This window comes from Anas acuta, chromosome 3 (genome assembly GCF_963932015.1).
Source record: "Anas acuta chromosome 3, bAnaAcu1.1, whole genome shotgun sequence".
Classification (NCBI taxonomy): domain Eukaryota; kingdom Metazoa; phylum Chordata; class Aves; order Anseriformes; family Anatidae; genus Anas; species Anas acuta.
In genome coordinates, this window is record NC_088981.1 from 116,983,479 (window position 1) to 117,003,879 (window position 20,401).

The window sequence follows — 20,401 nt, forward strand, 5'->3', positions numbered from 1 at the left end:
ATTAGGTGCAGGAGGAGCAGGGCTCTCCTGCTCAGCCCAGCACGGGCAGGGGTCAGCCTGGAGCTGGGGGACAGCCGAGGAAATCCGAAAGCAACAGCTCGGCTGGGCCATCTGCATTGTAAATCTGCCCGGGGTGGAGAGGATTTAAATCACGAGTCAGGTACCTGAATGGCAACACGAGGTGTCTCTCTCTCTGCCCTTAGCCTTAGCTCTGCAACCACAAAGTTCAGGTGAGATCCATCCTGATGCGGTGACAAAACGTGCACCAACCTTCTGCCCTCAAAATCTTGCTCAGCAGCATGCAGAAAGCACCGAAAAAGCCCAGCTCACAGGCATGCCAGAGGAAAAGGAGATGGGAATGGGATGTAGGGATGGATGGGTGGATGAAGGGATGGATGAAGGAAGAGAAGAGAAGAGAAGAGAGAGAAGAGAAGAGAAGAGAAGAGAAGAGAAGAGAAGAGAAGAGAAGAGAAGAGAAGAGAAGAGAAGAGAAGAGAAGAGAAGAGAAGAGAAGAGAAGAGAAGAGAAGAGAAGAGAAGAGAAGAGAAGAGAAGAGAAGAGAAGAGAAGAGAAGAGAAGAGAAGAGAAGAGAAGAGAAGAGAAGAGAAGAGAAGAGAAGAGAAGAGAAGAGAAGAGAAGAGAAGAGAAGAGAAAGAAGAGAAGAGAAGAGAAGAGAAGAGAAGAGAAGAGAAGAGAAGAGAAGAGAAGAGAAGAGAAGAGAAGAGAAGAGAAGAGAAGAGAAGAGAAGAGAAGAGAAGAGAAGAGAAGAGAAGAGAAGAGAAGAGAAGAGAAGAGAAGAGAAGAGAAGAGAAGAGAAGAGAAGAGAAGAAAAGAGAAGAGAAGAAAAGAGAAGAGAAGAAAAGAGAAGAAAAGAAAAGAGAAGAGAAGAAAAGAGAAGAAAAGAGAAGAGAAGAGAAGAGAAGAGAAGAGAAGAGAAGAGAAGAGAAGAGAAGAGAAGAGAAGAGAAGAGAAGAGAAGAAAGAAAAGAAAAGAAAAGAAAAGAAAAGAAAAGAAAAGAAAAGAAAAGAAAAGAAAAGAAAAGAAAAGAAAAGAAAAGAAAAGAAAAGAAAAGAAAAGAAAAGAAAAGAAAAGAAAAGAAAAGAAAAGAGGAAGGATGGAATGGCACTGGGATAGATGGACAGAGACACAGACCTATATAGAAGTGGACGGATGGAGGGATGAATGGAAAGAATTGCATTGACAGATGAATGGAAAGGAATTCAATGAGACGGATGGATTTTAGTGAGATGGAGCAATGGACAGATGGAGAAAATAACATTAGGATGGGGTGGTGGCTAGTAAGAACTGTATTGGGGTGGATGGATGGGTGGATGGGTGGATGGGTGGATGGATGGATGGATGGATGGATGGATGGATGGATGGATGGAGGGATGGAGGGATGGAGGGATGGAGGGATGGATGAGTGGGTGGATGGACTGAGAGCTAGGCAGACAGATAAATCCAATCCTCCAAGCTCCTTCAGAAGGCTACCAAGTAAAAGGATGTCCTTGTTGGTCGTAGGGGAGAATAGACCAAACCCAAAGCCCTGCCCTTTGGGGAGGAGGGAGTGGGGCGAGCACAAAAAAGCTCTGCCCCCCAGTAAGAAGAGGGCAGGAAGAAATTAGGATCCTTCTTTGGGGCCAAACACCGTGCAGGGATTGTTATGCCAACACACGCCACCTGCATGCACACAGCATGCCCAAAGGGCCTGAGACAAGAAGGGAAACCATCCCCGGTACCTGAGGTCTTCGGGGTCTTCGCTGTTTGGAAGAGACACAGGATGAACATGAGGAAGAACCAACCCCCCAAGCAGATGAACCCTCCCACAGCCCACGGGAGCCCACCAAAATAGGGGAAAGGAGCTCCAGCTGCCATCCCCACCCCAGGAGGATCTCCTGGAGATGATGCTGAGGTTGGTCTTTCTCTGGTCTTGACCAGAACTTCATGGCCAGGCAGCGAGGAGGCACCGTCCTGGCAGCAGGACAGTGATCCTATCCCAAATTCTGCATCCTCTCCACCTCCCCCAGCAGCAAAGCACAAACCTCCTCCTGCATCTCCTCCTGCGTCAGGGCAGGGCTTGGCACTAAATGTTTTTTAAGGTCCCTTCCAGCCCAAACCATCGCAGGATTCCCTAATTTTATGAACAGGATGGGCCAGGATGAGGGTGACCCCCCACCAGCCACGACGTTTTGGTACCTTGCTACTGACTTGTATCCGTCGTTGAACTTAATCCTGAGCGAGGCACCAAAAAGAGAGAAAAACAACCAAAAAAACAAACCGTCAGGCTTCTTGAAGCATCCCACCAGCAGCAGGGCACACGACGACCTGGTCAGTGCCTTCCAGGCTTCTCCAGCCCAGCTGCTGGTTGCTGCTGCTGGATGTGCCCAGGATGTGCTGCTGGCTTTGCTGGATGGTTTTTGGGAGATGGTTTCGTTGCCTTTTCTCAGGACAAAAAAGGACCCAGGTTGCCCAATTGTGCTGATGGAGGCAACGTGCAACACCACAGGCGTGTGTGCCCAAATGGTTTCCATCACCAAATCCAACGCCAGAGCTTGGCAGCGACGCCAGCTTTGGATCAAACGAGCCGTGGGGGTAATTAGTGGAGGGCAGAGGGCTGAACCCAATCGGGCACGGTTTGGGTCCGCTGGGCACGGACAAAAAAAAGGCACGATCAATAATTCACTGTGCCCAGATTGCTTTCGGCTGAGGGCTCCGTGCTGCCCATCAATATTTCAAGGCCAGCAGCTATCAGGTGATGCGTGGCGGGAGCTCGGGTTCAAGGCGGTGGGCAGAGGCGATGCGCGCACAGCCCCATCCCACCGAAATTTGGGCAGCGCCCCCAGGTTTTGACATTTTGGCCTGGATTTAAGGAATTGGCCTCTGGAGAGCAAGACTTTGAGTGTGCATCAGTGGGACAGGGGCAGGATTTCGGGGCTGTGGTCTGCTGGGGGTATTTACCTAAGGTGCTGATCTTCTTCTGCGTCGTCTCCGAGGCTGGGGCATTTACAGAAAGAGGGTGGAAAAATTGTGATAAGATGTTAGAGGGCTCCTCTGTTGTGCCAGAGTTTTAAAAAAGGGATGATTTGTTCCAGGACAGGATAACCTCAGAGCACAGCACCACAGCAGAGCACTCCACGCATGCCTGGGGACCCACAACCAGTCTGAGCCGAGCCTCACACCGGTCCCTGCAGCCCCAGCACGCTCTGTGCCCCCGCAGACTGGTTTCTGGGGCTGAGACTGGTCGAACTGGTGGAGCTGAACTGGTCCCCTCCGTGCCGACCTCCTTCCTCCCCTCTGCCCTCCTGCTTGGGGTGAATTTGCTCAAAGAGAGCTGGAGATTGATGGGGGATTTTTTTTTTGGCTGGGGTGGCAGCTGGCTTCTGTTTGGCTTGTCTCCAGCTTGCCACCCCAAAAAAAAAAAAAGCAGCAACACAAAGGCAAAAAAAACAAAACAAAACAAAAAAAAAAACAATCATTTAAAAAAAAAAACAACTGCAATCATTGGGGTGGGATCCCCATTTCCAGGGGGAACACGGGGACCCTCCGCCTGCCTCCAGCCGTGTGTACAAGCAGAGGATGAGCCCAGGCTCCCAGGGGATCCATCAGGCAGGGGCTAAGCCATAAAGAAGCCACGTCTGGGGGCTGTATTTTAGGATTTTTTTTTAGGGCCAAGCCTGATGTTGGCCACCCCTTCCCATCCACCCGCACCCGCCTCCGAGCTCCTGTGCCCAGCTGCAGGAATTCAGCCTCAGGGGCCGGTGGGTTTGGGGACAAAGCTGTTTTTGTCCAGAATATAAGATTGTTCCTCTTTCATGAGCATCTTTTGGGAACGGCAGTCATTTCTCTGGTGGTGGAGGAGGGACCTGGAGCACCTGATGGAGGAATTTGCCTGCAGGGCTGAGCTGCAGGCAGCTCCCTTGGTCCCAGCTGGCAAATTCCTAGCAAGCACGGCACTATTTATGTGCTCCTGGTTGCTGCTGCTGCTCTTCCCCTTTCAGATCCGTTTGTTCTCCCCTCCTGCACCTTCTCAAAAAAGGGAATTGGCTGAAAAACAAAATAATGTCCCCAACGAGCCGCTGCCACATACCCCTGCACTGCCAGATTAATGGTGCAAGGGCACGCTGCCTGCCTTTGAAGACAAACTGCCTGGCACACATCGCACCCATCCTGATTTTCCCCATCCAAAGAAAGGTTTTGGATGGGAAATAATCCCAAATCTGCCCCGTGGGGCTGGGCCCTGGTGTCAGCTTGGTGCCTGGGTTTTACCTCTTTGCTGCATCTCCTCCCCGAACCCTTTCTGGGCACGGTGGGGAACAAACCACAGCACTGCACGGCAAGAAAAAAAACACTGCAAACAGAAACACACATCACAGGGAGCTTGTCCCTGCTCTGGTCTCTGGTTTTGGGGACAACTGTGGAGGAGGAGAGGCCTCTTGGGTGAGGCAGCACCCCACAGCCTTTCCTCCTGCATCCCAGCCCCCGAGCATCCTTTCCAAGGATGCTTTTTCAATTCCGAGCATATTTTTCCAAGGATGCTGCTGCAGCTCTCCTGCAACTGAGAAGTGGGAATCCAGCAGCAAGGCTTGCGGGACATCCTCGGGGACACGGCAGGAGCAAATTAGCACTTGCACACCCCACGGCCACCAGCACGGCTGGGTGCTGGCTGCCTCCCTACCTCGTGCTGAGGGAGCCCTGGCTGAGGGTGTCCCCCTCGCCCAGGAGCTCGTCTTCGCTGTGGTAATACATCTCGTCCTCTTCCATCCTGCGGGGGGTGGTGAGATGGGAAAAATGAGGCCCTTTTCCTCCCTGGTGTTCTTATTGGGGCTGATATTGATGGCCACGGGGGGGACCGAAGCCCCCTGTGGTCCTGCTGCGGGATAAATCTTCTCCATCCCCTTTTCTACTTGGGAAAAAGGCAGCAGGAGAAGCCCGGGGCCACCCTCGTGCACTTATCCCCGTGATATCTTGCTTGGGGCAGTGATTAGAGCACGCTTTGCAATTTTGGGGTGACTGCCTGCTCCTGGGATGCCCAGGGAAGGAGCTGCAGCAGGAGCTCCGGGTGAGCCCTGCGGATGAGATTTTTTTTTTGGAAAACATTGTGGATATCAAGGAAAAAATGCTGCCAAGTTTCGGAGGCTTTTGCCAGGCTGTGACCCCCGAGAGCTGCTCTCCCTCCTGCTGAGCTGTGGGGGAAATGAAGCAAAAGGATCAGGGCCGGGCAGGATTTACCGTGGTGGTGTTCAAGCCCCACACATCCCTGCTGCTTGTTCCTAAACCTCTGCGTTCATTTCAGCTCCCCGGTAGGAAGGATGGGTGCAAACCGGCCTCAAAAAGTCCTTCTGCACCAGCACGGGGGCAGCTCAGCCACCTCCAGCTGTAGGGGCAGGATGGGACCCTGCGAGGGGGCTCTGCAAGCAGGGCTGTGCCCCAAGACCCCTCCCCAAAGCCCCGCGCCTTCCATTTGCCCGAAAATCCACAGGTTTCGGCCCAGTTCACACAGTTAATTAAGTGCCTAGGAGTGATACGGCAGACTGGGAATATCTTTCCTCAATCTCACCGTGGGGAAAAAGAAATTTTGCCCTTATATGGCCGTAATAAAATGCTAAACACAGGCAGAAAACAAACACTGCCGGCACACACGACTGCAAAAACGCAGGGTGGGGGGTGCACGAGCTGGCAGAGCTGCAAGTATTTTTGGTGCAAATATATATATTTTTTTAAATTGGCCAATTCCTAGGGTTATTCTGAGATTCCCCTTGCAAGCGGTTGGGCTGCGACCCTCAGCCAGGGACTGCGAGGTCCTGGGGGGTTACAGAGCGACTGGAGCACCCAGCTCTGCGCCCCCCCCATGCACAGCTCCCCCCCTCCTCTACTGGTTACCAATTTCCACGAGATTTTAAGCAAATTCAGGGCTTTGAGGGCTCCGCTTTTCCAGCGGGGTTCAGGAGCTACTGGAGTGGAGCCATGAACCCAAAGAGGGCTCGCCTTTCCTGGCTTGGGATGGAGATTTCGTTTAAGTTTGGTGACATTTAGAGGGACATAGCAGGAAACAAGGCTTATCAGCATCCCTGGTGTCTCCTCCGGCCTCACCATGAGACCCTGTGGCACTGAGACCCCATAAGCATCCTCACCACTATGGGGTCAGGACCTGCCTCCTGCCCTGGGGTGGAGGTGCGGGACCCCACAGTTCATCAACCAGCCCTAATCCCACCCGATACGAGGGGGTTTGCCAGCAGCCAGACCCCTCACCCTCCTCAGATCTGTATTTAATCACATTTATGACCCAAAATCTGCCATGCCCCAATGCTCGTGGAGGCCTTGGCTCTGTGCTGTAGGCCTCTGTAGGAGCACCAGGCCCTTATGGCACCAACACAAGGCCCCATATGTCCCATCCTCACCTCCAGCTGTGGTGTGGGTCCCACAGATGCTGGGGAGGAGGAAGAGGAGCGCTATGGGGTGGGAATCCCCCCATAGGGGTGCTGGGGATGCTTCTGCCCTTTGGTGGCATCCCAGCCACCACCATATTGTCCCCATTACCTCCTGAAGCTCCTGTCGGCAGGCTGCTGGCTGGATTTCCCCGGGGACACGTCCGAGCTCTGCCGAAGGCCGGGGAGGAGGCTGTCGGTCTCCAGAGGGGGTCTGCTGTCCCCCTCCGAGTGGGGTCCGGGGGTCTCCAGGAACTCCTTGTCGCTCCACGTGCCCACCGTCCCGTCCTGGGCCTGGTAGCGGATCTCTATGGAGATGCTGGTCTGCAACGCACGAGGGGATGGGCTCAGCACTGAGCAAGACAGAGCCCAAAAAATCCCAAAAGCAAGAGGAGCTGCTGCTTTACATCCCCCAAAGCTCTTCTCGTCCAGAGCTTGAGGCATTTTGGGGGTGGGCCTGCAGGGTTTTAAGGCCTGGACGAAGATGTGAGCCACCAACGCCTTGTCCTGAGGGCCAAAGTCCCAAAAACTCTGCTTTGGTCGGAGCAGCCAGCAAAGTGTCTCCACTAAAAATGGAGAATTTGGGAAAGGCAAATATGGAACCATCAGCCACAGAGGTTAAACCAAACCCGAACCCCAAATCTTTCTTCACCTGCCACTAGGAAGCTACTGGGTACCTCAATGCAAAGACAACTGGTGTTAGACGTGAGGACGGGATTTTTTCTAGCAGAAAGGAGAATTTGTCACCGTGTCACCAGAATTTGTCACCCCAGGGATGGGATGGGTGGTGGCAGGAGCCCTGAGGAGGGAGGACACGTCCCCAGCAGAGGGACCCCAAAAGGATCAGCGCTGCCCCGCATCGGGTGGCCGAGCTGCTGCCTCCCAGTACGATCCTTATGGGTCCCTTAAAACTGGGGATATTCCCTGATTTCTATGATTCTAGGATGTTTTGGGGTTTTTTTGGGGCATACACAATTTCCCATGGTTAGTATCCATCAGGAGTCAGCTGCCAGTGACTGCTGGAGAGGCAAACCCTGAGCAGGAAAAATTTCACAGATTTCACAGAATTTCTAGGTTGGAAGAGACCTCAAGATCATCGAGTCCAACCTCTGACCTAACACTAACAGTCCTCACTAAACCATATCCCTAAGCTCTACATCTAAACGTCTTTTGAAGACTTCCAGGGATGGTGACTCCACCACCTCCCTGGGCAGCCCGTTCCAGTGCCTAACAACCCTTTCAGTAAAGAAATGTGATGGAAAACCTTCCTTTTCCTGTATTTTTAGGAGAACCACCTGTATCTATATTTATATTTATATTTATATTTATATTTATATTTATATTTATATTTATATTTATATTTATATTTATATTTATATTTATATTTATATTTAATTTGTATTTATATTTATATTTGTATTTATACCTATACCTATACCTATATTTACATTCACATTTACATTCACATTTACATTTACATTTACATTTACATTTACATTTACATTTACATTTACATTTACATTTACATTTACATTTATATTTATATTTATATTTATATTTATATTTATATTTATATTTATATTTATATTTATATTTATATAAAACTACCTGGATTTTATATCCCACTGCTGGTGTCCAAGGGAGGGAGAAGGGCCAGGGGATGCAGGATGTGGCCAGGAGGAGCTCAGGACATTCAATGAGCCCAGCTGGACACAGCTTTGAGGAAGGTTTTGACTGATTTTATTCTTTCCGTGGAAAAAGGCAAATTTGAGTCAATCAAAATGATTTGCCCCACCGTGCTGCCCCCACCCAGCTGCTTCAAATGGCTTGAAAAAGCAAATACAGAGGAGAGGGAGATATATGAAAATAATAATTTTTCATATTTTCAAGCCACTTCAGTGCTGCTAGGAGACATTTTCTCTTGAAATCTTATTTTAAAACTATTTTTTAAAGTTTGAAAAAATCCTTAAAAAGAAACTAGAAATGATGGGTGCAATAAAATGAACAATTTTGGTTTGGGGCTGAATAAAATTGTCACTTGTTCGGAGAGAAAATAATAGTTATAAACTGAAACCAAATTCACACTGAAAACGAAACTCTGACTTGTAATGGCAAAGAAAATTACCCAGTGGAATAGTTCATCAAAGGACTGCTGGCTCCTCTGTCACTGGACATTTAAAAAGATTTGTATTTGTATTGGGTTTTATTTGTATGGTTTATATTTTTACTTTATTTTTTTATTTTATTTTATTTTATTTTATTTTATTTTATTTTATTTTATTTTATTTTATTTTATTTTATTTTATTTTATTTTATTTTTTATTTTATTTTATTTTATTTTATTTTATTTTATTTTATTTTATTTTATTTTATTTTATCGCATCTTATCTTATCTTGTTTAGTTTCGTTTTTTTTTTTTTTTTTTAATCTTTATCTTTATCTTTATCTTTATCTTTATCTTTATCTTTATCTTTATCTTTATCTTTATCTTTATCTTTTATTTTATTTGTCCCAGAGCCCCTTGTTGATGGCCAAATTACACGACCACGAAACCCCTCCTGGCTTTGCAGTTTTTGGGTCTTTTGGGTCCCAAAACTCAGGATCCCACAGCACAGGGGTCCCAAAACTCAGGATCCCACAGCACAGGGGGGTCCCACAGCACAGGGGGTCCCTGTGCGAGAGAAGACACTTAAAGAGGAGAGCATCATTTCCAAAAAAAACATTTTTCTTCGCATCTCAGAGGTGATGCCCACCCCTGGGAGCACCAAATGGGTTTTCTGCCAACATCACACCCCCCACTGACCCTGCTGCTAGTGGGATCTGTGCCACTTTTGGGTTTCCAACAGCATTTTGTCACCAAAATGCCCCAGGCGTTGCCCTCTGGATTCTCTTTGCAGGGCTCCTGCAGCCCAAATTCCTCCTCCTGGTGGAGCGGAGCCCGGCAGCAGCGGTTTGGAGACAAATTTGTGAGTTTTGACTCTCCTGGAGTTGCCATGGAGACTGCACGGGAGAAGGGACCGAAATCCTGATGAAAGCCCCAAAAGTGAGCTTGTACCCTCACCTCCCGGCTCCGGCTTAGACCTGGGGCTAAACCATCCCCGAAACGAAGGGGAAATAAAGGAATGTGGCTTTTGTGCCCAAAACAAGCCCCAGAAAGCGTAAGTCACCTCCTGTCGCTGCTGATGGAGCTCCCTTGTGCTGAGCCTCGGAACCTGCTTATGGAGGCAGGAAAATGTTGTGTCTAGCAGGGAGAGAGGCTGAATTTTTATTTTTTTTAATTTTTTTTTTAATCAAAACACCAGCGTTTTGATACACAGGAAGATCAAAAGTAGCTGGATTTCCAAATGTGTTTTAAAACTCAGTCTCCATGGCAAAGAGCTCCCTTGAGGTGCACCAGCCGGGCCTGGGGGGCTCTGGATGAAGGGCGCAGACCCAAACCGGGCATTTCTTACCCCAAATTTCCCCTGAGAGGCACAAAGAGTGGGACTTCAGGGTTGGATAAGGGAAGGAGAGCCGCGACCCACCTGGATGGCTGAGTTGTTGTCGTCTATGAGCGTATCCGTCACCTCCACGTGCCCTTCCTCCACCACCTTCTGCAGGACCATGCGGAACGTGCCGATGAGCCTACGGGGCAGAGAAAGGTCAGGCGAGCACCCTCCAGGACAACATTTTTAATGGGAAAAGGAAAAAATGGATAATTTTGATTGCTGGAAGTGGTGCTGAGCCTGCTTTGAGCACGGAGACCTCGTGGAAAGTTCATGCTCCAACGCGAACCACCCTGGGACCCTTTGATATCATCCTTTATCCTATGATATTGCCATTTCTGCTGCGATCACCAAGGCTGATGTAGGGATACAACAAACACCGAGGCTGATTTAGGGCATAAAACTCCTTCTGACCACCGTGGATCCTTCTCCCTGAGCATCGCACCAGCACCTGAACCCCCCTGGCTGCAGGCACCTCGTCGCTCCTTGCGCCTCCTGCCCAAGCTCTTTGCACCCCGCAGCCGGGAGCGCAGCCCCGTGCACCAAAAGCAGCCCTGCTCGTTAAATTAAAAGCCCAAGAGGATGCCACGGGGAGCAGAGGAGCCTGGAACTCGCTAATAAAACCCATTATTTATTCGCTGGCTCATGGCTTGTCAAGGAGCTGTGGCTTGATGTTCTCCGTGTGCCAGCGCGGCACCAGGGGGACCTGCGCAGCCTGGGTTGAGTCAGCCCGAGGAAAGAGCCAGCTGTGAACCAACGTGTGGCTCCCGACATGGAAAAAGCCCTGAAAAGGTGAAAATTGAGCTGCCTTGCAGCACTGACCTGCACCTCCCCACCCCAGCTCCCCGTGCACCCCCAAGACACGAGGTTGAGCACAAAAACCTTTTCTCCGAGCGTTTCCCATGGCTGCACGCATGAATAATGCAGCACCGCTTCCCACCGAGACCCGTGTCTTCCCAGGGATGAGCTTATCAGGGGAAAAACGCTGTACCAGCCTGGGCTTTGGGGTTTGCTAATTAGTGGGATTCGCTGCTTGCAGGAGAAGCAGCTCTCGGTTGCTTTGGAAAGGTTTCAACAAGAGTTGAACAAGGCTGGGGGGCTGGAGGGCTGGAGGGCTGTCCCCTGCTCCTGGCTGGCTGGAGGTCAGCTCAAAGTCATTTTGGAGAGCTTCTCTTGTGGCCCGAGCTCTAAAATCAGGTTATTTTGGTACGGTTGCTTGCTAGGGAGGTTTGTTTGTGACGGTTTTTAGGCTCGGCTGGCTGCTCCCTGTGCTGTTCGTGTTCCTGCATGTGTCTGTATCTCTCTGTATTTTACCCGCTGGCACAAAATGCGGCCCCTTGGCGATGCTGCACAGCCCTAAGGTGCAGGGCTGGAGCACGTGGCAGAGGTGTCTGCAAGCAAAAACACCCCCAGAGGGATGGGGAACTCTCAGAAAGTCCTTACCAGCAGGGCTGGAAATGCAAAATGAGCTGGGGGCAGCCGGAGAGCCTGCCCTGGGCTCCGGCTGCCTCCACCATCCCCTCCAGCACCCTCGGGTTGGTGAAGGCAATAAAAACAAAATGTGACTGCAGCTCCTCAGCCCGGGGCATTTCTGCTTCCCACGGAGCTGGGGAGAGCGCTCTGAAGTGGTTTCAAGCTGCCTTGGCTTGTTGTGGATTACAAAAAGGGGGGGGGAATGTGCCCGTGCCCAGCTCTCACCACCTGCACCTCTGCTTCCCGTCTGATCCCCCGCAGCCCAGGGCTCACAGCTGCTGCTTCTCCGGCAACAAAGCACTTGTGGTGTTTTTTTTTTTTTTTTTTTTTTTTTTTTTTTTTTCCTTAATTTAAGGAATCTCACACCAGGACAATCTCGTGCTTGTGCTGCAGCTCTGCCTGCGAGCGTGTTTGGGTCTGGCGCTGTCAGATCACATCGCAGGGCGAGTGGGGAAAGAGCCCAGGAGGCCAGCAAGGAGCAAACATCTCCAGGAGGCGTTTCACACGCAGATCTCCTGCGTTTCCCAGGGAGAACAGCTTGAGAAGAGCGAAGCCCAGAGGAGAAAAGCATCACACCCATCTCCAGCACTTCTCTGCTCCCCCAGCCTGAGCTGCAGCCAAAAAACACCCAAAAGCTGCCCGTGAGTGCCCCTAATTGAGGCTGGAGAAAAGCAGGAGTCCCTGCACCACTTTCTTTGCGTGTCTTTGCATCTCCTTGCGTGCTGTGACTCTGCACCCCCCCGGCTCTGGTAGCAGAGCTCAGCCCAGCTTAATTCTGGGAAGGGCCAGAAAGATGCCTTGGGGTGGTGGTCCCCTTCCTTGGCCCCCTCCCAGCCCACGTCTCCAGCAAGAGCCCGGCCAGAGGGGATGAAATATTCAGCACCCGTCTGCGCCGCCTTTCACTTCCGAGCCTTTCATAATTCATCGAGTGCCCTGCTCCCTCCCTCTGGCATTTCTGCGGATGGAAAGAGAGAGGGAGTTTTTCTGGGTCACTCGTAATTTTATCAGACTGCTGGAGCCTCTTCTGTTACCAACCCAGCCCAATTCTGGGCTCGCAGCCCTGGATCGGGGCGGTCTGGGAGCGCTGCACATCCCACCACGTGCTGCTCTTTGCTCTTTGCCCTCGTGGCACGTGCCAGCTTTCCATGAATCCCTCTGAGAACCGTGCCCAGAGCACTTCAGTGACTGGGTAGAACCCTGCCAGGCGTTGCCAGCACTGAAATCCTCGCTCTCTCAAAGCAAAGGCTCCAGCACTGAAGCCCGAGATGTTATTAGGCACAAATCTGAAGACTGTGCAGCTTGGTCTAGTTCTGCCAAAAGCATCCTTCAGCCCATGAAGGCTTGTTCCTTCTTTCCCTGCTGGCTCAGCCCTTGGACACCATTTTTCTTCCGTGGGCAAATTCTGCTCCTGGAACCTGGGAACCTTTTGTTTCTGAACCTGGGAAAGCCTTGGGAATGCAGGTAGGCATCTCTGTACTCATCCATCCATCCATCCATCCATCCATCCATCCATCCATCCATCCATCCATCCATCCATCCACCCATACATCCTTCTCCTTCCCCATTTCGCCACCGCAGGGAGTTGCGCATGGCCGCACGATGCGCCCAGCTCTGCAGGCTGCCATCCTCCCTGGTGACACGTCCCCGTCCCCAATCTCTGCTGGGATTTTAGCACATGCACGGCACCCCCAGCACCCGCTGTGACAAGATTTTCATTTTCATTTCTTAATCAAAATATTTTGTGCCGCCGAGTCAGACACCGTGCCAAGTCTGAGCGCATCCGCGTCAGCACCTTTGGCAACCAGGTCTGTGAGCGCATCCCCAGTGACTTTCCCGACAGGATCTGTTTCTACGAGACAGGGCTGGCACTCGTTATGCTATTCCGCTTGTCTTCCAGGGTGAATGAAAACCCATTCATATTTAATGAGGATTTTTGCAAGAGTTTGCTTGGGGAAAAAAAAAATAAAAAAAAATAAAGTTAATTCACCGAAGCAACTTTTCGTGTCTGGAGGCTGCTGAGGTGGAGCAGCTGGGGCGTCCTACATTTCTCCGGGTTATCCAGCCATTAACAAAACAGGAATGATTGCACACACCCACGGGGTAAGCTAATTTTCCAGCCACGCAGGCAGGGTGCGATGAGGAGGTGAGTGATTTGGGAAGCTGTGGCTGCAGCAGGAAAAAATAAAAATAAAAATAAAAATAAAAATAAAAATAAAAATAAAAATAAAAATAAAAATAAAAATAAAAATAAAAATAAAAATAAAAATAAAAATAAAAATAAAAATAAAAATAAATAAAGCAGTTCCAGAGCTTTTGGCCCTTTTTCTGGTCTATCAGATCCTTCTTGATCTATCAGCTGAAATATTTTGCAAACACTTTATCTGGGTTAAAGGCACACGGTTTCATTTGCAGGGTTGTTTTTGCCTTTGAGCACATTTTTATGGGTGCACTCAGGGCTCCGCTGGGTCGGACACAGACCCCTTGGGTGCAACCTCGTGGTGTCCCCGGGACCTGGCTGCTACGCCGATGATGCTGCAGGTTCTGGCTGTGATATTTCAGCATTTCTGGCAGCAGAAAGGTGCCGGCACTGCAGGCTCCTGCAGCAAATCCTGCAGCACATCATCGTCTGCAGGCGAGCAGGAGCGGTGAGCACCTCGGTGTCCCTAAGTCCTGCTGGGGGCAGCTGCTCACTAAAGGCACGAACCCTGCAGAGATCCAAATTGGAGCACAAAGGATGAAATGAAGCTCTGTTTTATCCTGGCGAGCTGTATCAAAAGCCCTCGGTATTAGTCCTTCTGTTTCTTGGCCAGGTAAGGGGAGCCAGCTGCCGCCTGCTCTCCGAGGATCAGCTTTCTGCTGGGGGTGTTATCAGCGTGCCCACCCCGGCATCGCCCTCAGCCAGATCTGGTTACTGCTTCTTCTCACCCCGGAGAGGAAAACGGTGACATGCAGCCAGCAGGGAGGAAAACAAACCTCCTCGGAGGAAAAGGTGTGGGGTTTTGTGCAGCTTTCTCCATCCTTATGGGATGTTCTGGCTCTAGGCATGGGGGGAACATGGGGCACAGAAGGAGCTGGTCCAGGTGATCCCCGTGGGTCAGGGCAGGAGCTGCTGTTGGTGTCCTCTGGTGTCTCCCCATCACGTTGTGCTGCCCTGGCTGATGCCTCCACCTGCTCCTTGCTTCTCTCTGCCTCTCCCACAAGTGTCCCCCACCCCAGGTCGCTGGTACATGGCTCATGGTGTCTTCTCCTGCCCAGACACACTCGAGTCCACATCTGGGACCCCACATCACACGCCTTTCTCCTGCACATGCCCCCTCCCAGGGCACTGTGGCATCGTATGCCATGAATTTTCACTCACCCTGCAGATATTTTTTAGGTCTCCCCAGTGGACCAGAAGGGAAAAGGCAAAAATTAATCATATTCCTGTAGGAGTTCCTCACCGAGTTCCTACAAATCATCTCACAATGAAACAGCTGCTTGGCTTCAACACCTGCTTTCCATGATGCGTGGCATCACACGGAGCATCCCATGTCTTTGAGATGGATGCATAAAACCGTGCCTATTTGTCCTTCTCTTGGTGCAGGATTTTAAATCTGCACCCCCCCAAGGTGCTGGGGCAGGGGCATCTGCACTGCCCTGCTGGCTTTGGAGGTGCCGATACCTCTTTGTGCCTTGGTACGGGGTATCCTGCTTCCACTCAACCTTCTTGGTCCCCAACGAGGTGACATTGGGCGATGTTGACCAAGGAGAGTGGTTTGGAGATGGAGAATAAGCATCCCAGGGGAAATGTCCCTAGGCCACCATGGAAATCAGGAGGTTCTTTACACATTTTTACTGAAGAAACTGCCACCAGAGGAAGGTTTTCCTCATTTAAGATGTCCTCATGAACTCTCTCAATGCACTGCTCCCTTTTTTGGCCACCCAAATCCATGGGGAACAGCTCCCAGGGACAGCCACCAGGCCCAAACCAACAGCCCCTCGGTGGAGCCAGCAGCAATCAGCTGGGCCCAGGGGCCCAGGGCCAGGGAAGGATTATTTTACCAGCTAATTAGCTGCGTGGTGCTGGCCACGGGGCAGCAGACAAAGGCAAGGCAACAGCCACGCAGCCGTGGCTCGGCACCAGGCCCCTCCATTATTCACGTCGGGCCTGCATCGGGTGTCGGGCCTTTATCTGGGGCTTTGATAAGTCGTGCTAATCAGCCGCACGTGAATTATTCACCACGGCTCGCCTTTCCAAAGCCTGTGCCAGGGCTCTGCTTCTCCCTTCTCCTCTCCCTCCCGGCCAAGATTTGTGTCTGTCTGTCTGTCCTCCTCCTGGGACAGAAGGCCGGGCCGTGGTCGTGGCCCTGCCTCAGGACGCGGCCTGGGTGTGCTGGTGTGGGCATTTCTCAGCAGGCAGGCCATAAACCCGTGGCTAATCCTTTTATATTTTGGACTTGGAGCAGTCTTTTGCTGGTTAATTCCTGCCACTGATGCTGAGATCTGAAGCCTCCCCCATTAGGCCTCCCATAGGGTTAGGCCGAGGCTCTGCTGCCATTGCCCCCTTGGGCTCCTGGTGGCCTTCTGCCTTGGGGACACACACTGCTAGAGGGATGTTTTGGGGATCGTTTTACCCCTGCCTGTAAATGCCAGCACGAGGAAACTGTTTCCAACCTGAAGTGCTTTTTAATTTAGCAGAGAGAGATGGAGCAGGTAATTAAAGTCTGGAAAGCTGCTGCAGGGAGCTGGGGATGCTCCGCCACAAGAGCATCTTCCCGATTACCTGTCCCTGACGGTGTCAGGATGCTCCCAGCACCCACCCCAGGGCCACAGCAGGACAAAAGCATCCTCCAAGTGGCCTCTGGGGACAATAAGCCTCACTTTTGAAGGCAAAAGCACCCCAGAAACAGGGGCAGTAGCTGCTGTTCCAGCCCATTGTGATATAAAGCAGGCGAAGATGCTGGATAAATATTTCTGTGCATTGTTCCAGGGGTGGTTTGCGGGTAATCATCACACACAAGCTGGCTGCCCCTGGTCTGCTGATAGCATTTGTAATGAAGTTGGAATAACAGAAAGCCCGGCACAGCAAAGTGTTCGCTCGGGGTGAACGGAGAGAGCCCGGCTCACCTGGCAGCCATCCTAGGAAAATCGTAGAAAATCTTGTATAGGGTTCAACAAAAACACAATTAAAAACTGGAGTGTAATCAGTGGCATTCGAGGCAGGTTTATGAGGAGATGGAGCGTGTCAAAACAAGCTCGGTGTGCTTCTTCAGAGTCATTTTTTTTGGAAACTGCGCGAAAGGAATAGGTTCCACCAAAATGTTTGGTTTTACTGTGCCTGCTATCGATGCTACACACTAACAAGAGCAGATTAATGGAGAAACCCTAAAAATAGGGTATCAGTTGATAGTCATCGCTGAATGGCAGCAATATAGTGCAATTTTGCTATTAAACCCCGATGACTACTCCATCAGTGACTGGCATGTAAAAATAACTTAGAAAACAATTTCCAGATAACGAGCACTCCATCACCGGGGAGCAGAGGCAGCCCTGCAGGGTGGTGAGGACCTCACAACGTGCCCGAACCAGCCTAAACGGGCACTCACGGGCCAAAAACACCTCCAAGAAGCAGCACCCGCACCTCAGGCTGGTCTGCACTCCAGGGAACAGCTCCAAAAAGCTGGTGCATCCACAGCCCTGCAGGAGTTTGCACCGTGGAGCGTAACGAAGCAATTACTGCCTGGCTGCATGGAGGGAGGAGGGAGGTGGGTAAGGTGTGCCCAGCTTGTGCTTTGGAGGAGGAAAACTGAACACTGGTGGGATAATAAGCTGCAAAGATGATTTAGGATGGTAAAAAAAAAAAAAAAAAAAAAAAAAAACACAAAAAAACAGGAGCAGCCTTCTCAAAAGCAAGGCGGAGGGATGCTCTGACTACAAAGGCGCAAAAGCTTTCAAGGGATGAAAATGCCTGCAAAAAGCAGGCAGAGATGCTCCTGGTTTTGTGGGCTGTAGCACCACGAAGGGAACCCCTGAGTCCCGATTTCTGAGTCCCTGGGGCATGGAGCACAGCGTGGGGCTTTCTCTGTGCCAAGGGGGCTGAGGTGGTGGAAGCTGGGGTCGGATCCCTGCTCACTGCAGAGCAGCGAGGGGTGAAGGTGAAGGTGCTGCTGAAAATAAGGCTAATAGGTGTGTGCAGAAACCAAAGGCAAACCAAGGAAAATAACCAAAGTGATGGGAATGATAAAATTGAATGTCATCCTAGCAGTGCAAGTGGCTCTCGGCTGGCTGAGGCCGCCAACCTCCTGTATAAGCAGTGTGGCAAAGGGAAAAAAAAAAAAAAGTAATTTTAAGTAATTTGGCTGTGCTACGGGGATATTTATTTTGTGTTGGGTATTTGGAGATTTCTAAGAGAATTTGGTCACCTAGGGAGAGGAAGGAATTCATAAAGTGGTCTGAACGTGGCTCAAAGTGGCTCACACCACGCTGAGCTGGGATCCCCCCACAAGCCCTGGCCCCCTCCATGAGCCAAGCTTCCCCCCCAAAGCCCAGCCACCACTCTCCTGCTGCTCAAGCTCTGACTTAAAAGCAAGATGAAAGTAGCTAATTTTTTTTTTCTCATTTTTTAAATTGTGCCTATTTAACACGCCTGCCCTGCACACCATCTGTCCCCTCGTTTTTGGGCTGTGAAGCAAGCTTTTGCGTGAACATTTGTGTGCATCTGGGAGACGTTCTGGCGACCCCGCTGAGCCCCAGCTGGGGAAAAACACTTTGTTTTCAGAGCAGAAATGTTTGCCACAGTTTTTTTTTTTTGTTGCTACAAATCCTTACAGCAGCGTGTGTTCCTCCGAGAGCCAGACCCAACCAACGTCCAACCACAGGCAAACCAACCTCAACATCCAACATCCAGCCACGAACCCAAGCCCTTCCTTGGCTGCAGAAGGGTTTTGTAAAGACAACGAACCAGGGAGAAAGTTTTAGGAGCGACAGCAAACCCCAGGACACACCACAACTGGGTGACACCTCGCAGTAAGGGGGGGGCTCAGCCCCACTGCCCCAATGCACCCCAATGGATTCACGGTGACTTCCCTGCCCATGGGCACCTGGATGTCAACCAGGTCCCTTTCTTCCACCCTCCAGTTCTCAAACCTTCTTCTTCATCCCATCCCCAGGCTCCCTGTGAAGTCCTGGCTCCTATTTCCGAAGCCAAAGCTCGTGGGAGAAGAAAGGGCCGGGCTATGGGATGGGCACAGCAGCAGGACGAGCCCTGCAGAACCTCCCCTTGGCTGCCTGTTAATGCAGTCTGCAAACCTTGAAAAAAAAAAAATCATCTATTTTTTTTTGTTTTCTTCCCCCTATAATGTCAATGTTCTGCAGGACAATTCGCATCAGTCGTGTTTTTGTGAAATGCTCCCGTATTTTTGCAGTGACAGCATGGAAAATGGTATGAAAACCACTAATTTGACAGAAGGGACAAACTTCTCCTCTCTCGCGTTCATTATCAGCGTGTGGGCAAAACTTTAACTGGAATAAACCTTCAAAAAACTGTCATAACATTGCACGTAATGCGTAAGTCCTGGCAACAACCATACCCAGGTGAGAACAAATTGCGATAAATAGTAAGAAAAATGGAAGAATAAGATAAACAAACAATTGCAGAATTTGCAGAGCTGGAGAACTGCTGTTAGATATCGACATCCACCTTGTTAATTTAACAAAAGATTTAATTTTCTCTTAAACACATGCAAAGGGCATTGAAATAGGTGCCAGCACCTTCACAAAACCATGCTGTAGACGTGGCAGTGACCACAAATAAATTGTTGGGCACCAGCAACTGCACTCACAAAAAGTGTTATTTCACAAAAGGTTGGGTCTTTGCTTTCGTGCCCAACCCAGGAGGCAGCACCAACCTCTTCCTCACCCCCCGGTCCCCAAACCCAAGAGGGAAACTCAAGAAGGACGGAGGGAGGGAAGGGCAGCCCCGCTCTCACCTGTTGGTGAACACCTTGCTGTAGTTGAAGACCTGCACCTCCAGGATCTCGTTCCCATCGATGTTGCTCGCAACCGGCCAGCGGAAGGTCTGGGGAGGAAGGACGGGGAGACGTCAGGCTGGGGACGGGGAGAGGTGGCAGGGGTGATGAGGATGGGGCTGGGAGGGCCATGAAAAAGGCAGGGCTGTATCACAGGAGGCTTGCCAACCATGTGTCCTGGTGCCAAATTTGTATCTATATCTATATCTATATCCCTATCCATATAGATATCGATATAGGTATCTATAGATACCTATCTATAGGTATAGGTATCTATAAATATCTATCTATATCTATCTATACAAAGATAGATATAAAGATATGCAGATATATAAATAATATCTATATATCTATGTGATATAGATATATAGATATAGATAAACAGATATCTATATATCTCTATCTATCTATATAGATTAGATATAGGTATATAGATATATAGATATCTGTATTTATATCTATAAAGATAAGATAGATAAAGGTAAAGGTAAAGTTAAAGGTAAAGGTAAAGGTAAGATAAGATGATAAAGATAAAGATAAGAAAATATAAAGATAAAGATAGAGATAAAAGATAAAATGATCCTTGTGGGTCCTTCCCAACTTGGGCTATGCTGTGATAAAAGATAAAAGATAAAAGATAAAAGATAAAAGATAAAGATAAAAGATAAAAGATAAAAGATAAAGATAAAAGATAAAGATAAAAGATAAAAGATAAAGATAAAGATAAAAGATAAAAGATAAAAGATAAATTTGGGTTTCAATTTTTTTTTCCTTCTTTTCCTCCCCAAGCCCAGGGATCACCCTGCCAAGCCAAACCACCCAAGCTCATTTTCCTCATTTTCCAAGTCTCGGATCCCTTCCAGCCTCCCGTGTCCGAGCAGAACCCCAACCGAGATGCTCTTGGTGCCTCGGGGACACGGGGACATGGCAGTGGGACCGAGCCCCGCACCACTGCAGGGCTGCATTCAGAGCCCAGGAGGGAAAGTGCTGGCCAAGCAGCTTCACAGGAAGG

General features: G+C 50.0%; 1 protein-coding gene across 4 annotated transcripts in view; it reads right to left on the minus strand.

The window, feature by feature from the left end:
• OTOF (otoferlin) overlaps positions 1–20,401 on the minus strand; it is a 52,764-nt gene that overhangs the window by 28,378 nt on the left and 3,985 nt on the right. For all 4 annotated transcript variants that reach the window (XM_068679000.1, XM_068678999.1, XM_068678998.1 and 1 more), the window contains exons 3-5: positions 19,351–19,439; positions 9,950–10,049; positions 6,538–6,749 (exon numbers count right to left, since the gene is read on the minus strand). In XM_068679000.1, coding sequence (XP_068535101.1) covers positions 6,538–6,749; positions 9,950–10,049; positions 19,351–19,439 — 401 coding nt within the window. The remainder of the gene's footprint in view (positions 1–6,537; positions 6,750–9,949; positions 10,050–19,350; positions 19,440–20,401) is intronic.